This window comes from Aplysia californica, unplaced genomic scaffold (genome assembly GCF_000002075.1).
Source record: "Aplysia californica isolate F4 #8 unplaced genomic scaffold, AplCal3.0 scaffold00003, whole genome shotgun sequence".
Taxonomy (NCBI): Eukaryota; Metazoa; Mollusca; class Gastropoda; order Aplysiida; family Aplysiidae; genus Aplysia; species Aplysia californica.
The window spans coordinates 417,659-419,247 of NW_004797273.1; the positions used below are offsets into that span (position 1 = coordinate 417,659).

General features: G+C 43.3%; 1 protein-coding gene across 1 annotated transcript in view; it reads right to left on the minus strand.

The window, feature by feature from the left end:
- Positions 1–1,589, minus strand: part of LOC101850376 — a 31,333-nt gene that overhangs the window by 28,592 nt on the left and 1,152 nt on the right. Inside the window, exon 2 of the mRNA XM_013079363.2 lies at positions 1,005–1,094. Coding sequence (XP_012934817.2) covers positions 1,005–1,094 — 90 coding nt within the window. The remainder of the gene's footprint in view (positions 1–1,004; positions 1,095–1,589) is intronic.

The following is a 1,589-nucleotide window of genomic DNA, read 5'->3' on the forward strand; positions in this document are numbered from 1 at the left end:
AAGGTAGACAGTAACGAGACAAGGCAAGTGGTGACAGGGAAACCTGCAGCAAAAAAGGGGAGCAAACTGTGTTGCTACGGAGAAGAGAAAAGAGGAGTTGAGGGACCTGGCAGGGGAGAGAAATTCAGAATTTGGAGCGGTCGCTGGTTTTGGCAGAGACGGAGTTCCTCTCAAGAGGACGCCGAATTATGGGCGGCCAAAATTTGATTAAGCCGTATTTAAATGAGCCGCGAGAGCGTAATCCACTTGGCAGTTGTTGATTGATCGCCACGAGAACGTCAATTTTGGCGGGCTAACGCCGCTAACTCGACCCGGGGAACACCGCCCAAACCGGCAACATTCATCATGACGCTAACTCGCTACAACTGTTAATTGTCGCCAGCAGCACGGGCCGGCCAGCAGACGTCGAAAATTTGCAAATATTTGCAAGAGTCTCGTGCTTGTGTTTTGAATTCTAAACAAAGGACTATCTTTTGGCGTGAAGGGGGTTAATGTTATTGTTTTCTGCATGATTGCGTCTCTTGATTTGAGGCCCTTCATCGTCTGGTGAAGATTCCTCTCCTTGGTAGATCACAAATACGAAAATAATGAAGAGATGCTCACGACATGTTTACAAACGAGACGACTCGAACGCAGAGGGAATGGTTGTTGAAGCGACTGAAGGAAAGAAATGGAAGATTTGTCGAGACACTTTGATACCAATCGTCAAACAAAAGGCGATGTACTCCTCCTCCTCCTCCTCCTCCTTCTTCTTCTTCTTCTTCTTCTTCCTCCCCTCCTCTCTCGTTTTTCCCCATGCAGCCTACATGCGCACGACGGCTGTATCTCAGTTAATTAAAAACTTGGGGTAACACACGTACATTTGAAGCTCGATTCTTCTAGGAGACGTATTCCCCGGATAATGATCCGACTGGCAATCGTCGTCACTTTTCGAAACGACTTACATCGGGTCTAGATCTATTCTAGGGTATTAAACATCATCAAAGACCAGAACCAAAACTTACCTGTGACAACCCCAGATAAATGGAGACGGTCTCCGAGATGTACAAGAACCGGCCGTCGCTGGCTAGAATGAAGGCGAACCCATCTAACGACTGAAACAAAGAAAACAATGATGCGTTAGTAAAATATAACCTCGTATTTCTGATGGGAAAATATGTAGTTTAAAATTTAGTCTGATTTATTTTTACCTTAGTAAGAGTTTTATGGCACCTGTAACATAAATAGGTCATATAAGTGCCGAAATGTATCATGTAAAAAAGGAGCAGAGGTAAGGACTTTAGATCTAGATGTCTTGAAAGGAAAGAAGGAGCAAACCAAACCAGAGTGTCTGCCAACCACCCACGAAGTATATTTTTTATGTAAAAAGAGAAACCTTCTACAAAATTATGATAGCCTGACTTTGTATAAACCAGAGGAATGTTTCCCCATTGAGCTTAAAACCGATTGTGTTGCGTTGTGAGAGACTTGTAGCACCTTTGAAAAATCTTTATACGAGTACTTTCACCAGCAGAATCTTGGGGAAGTTTCAAAACTTTACATTACACACAATTACAATACCAGCCTTTCCAGAATGATATATTCATGTA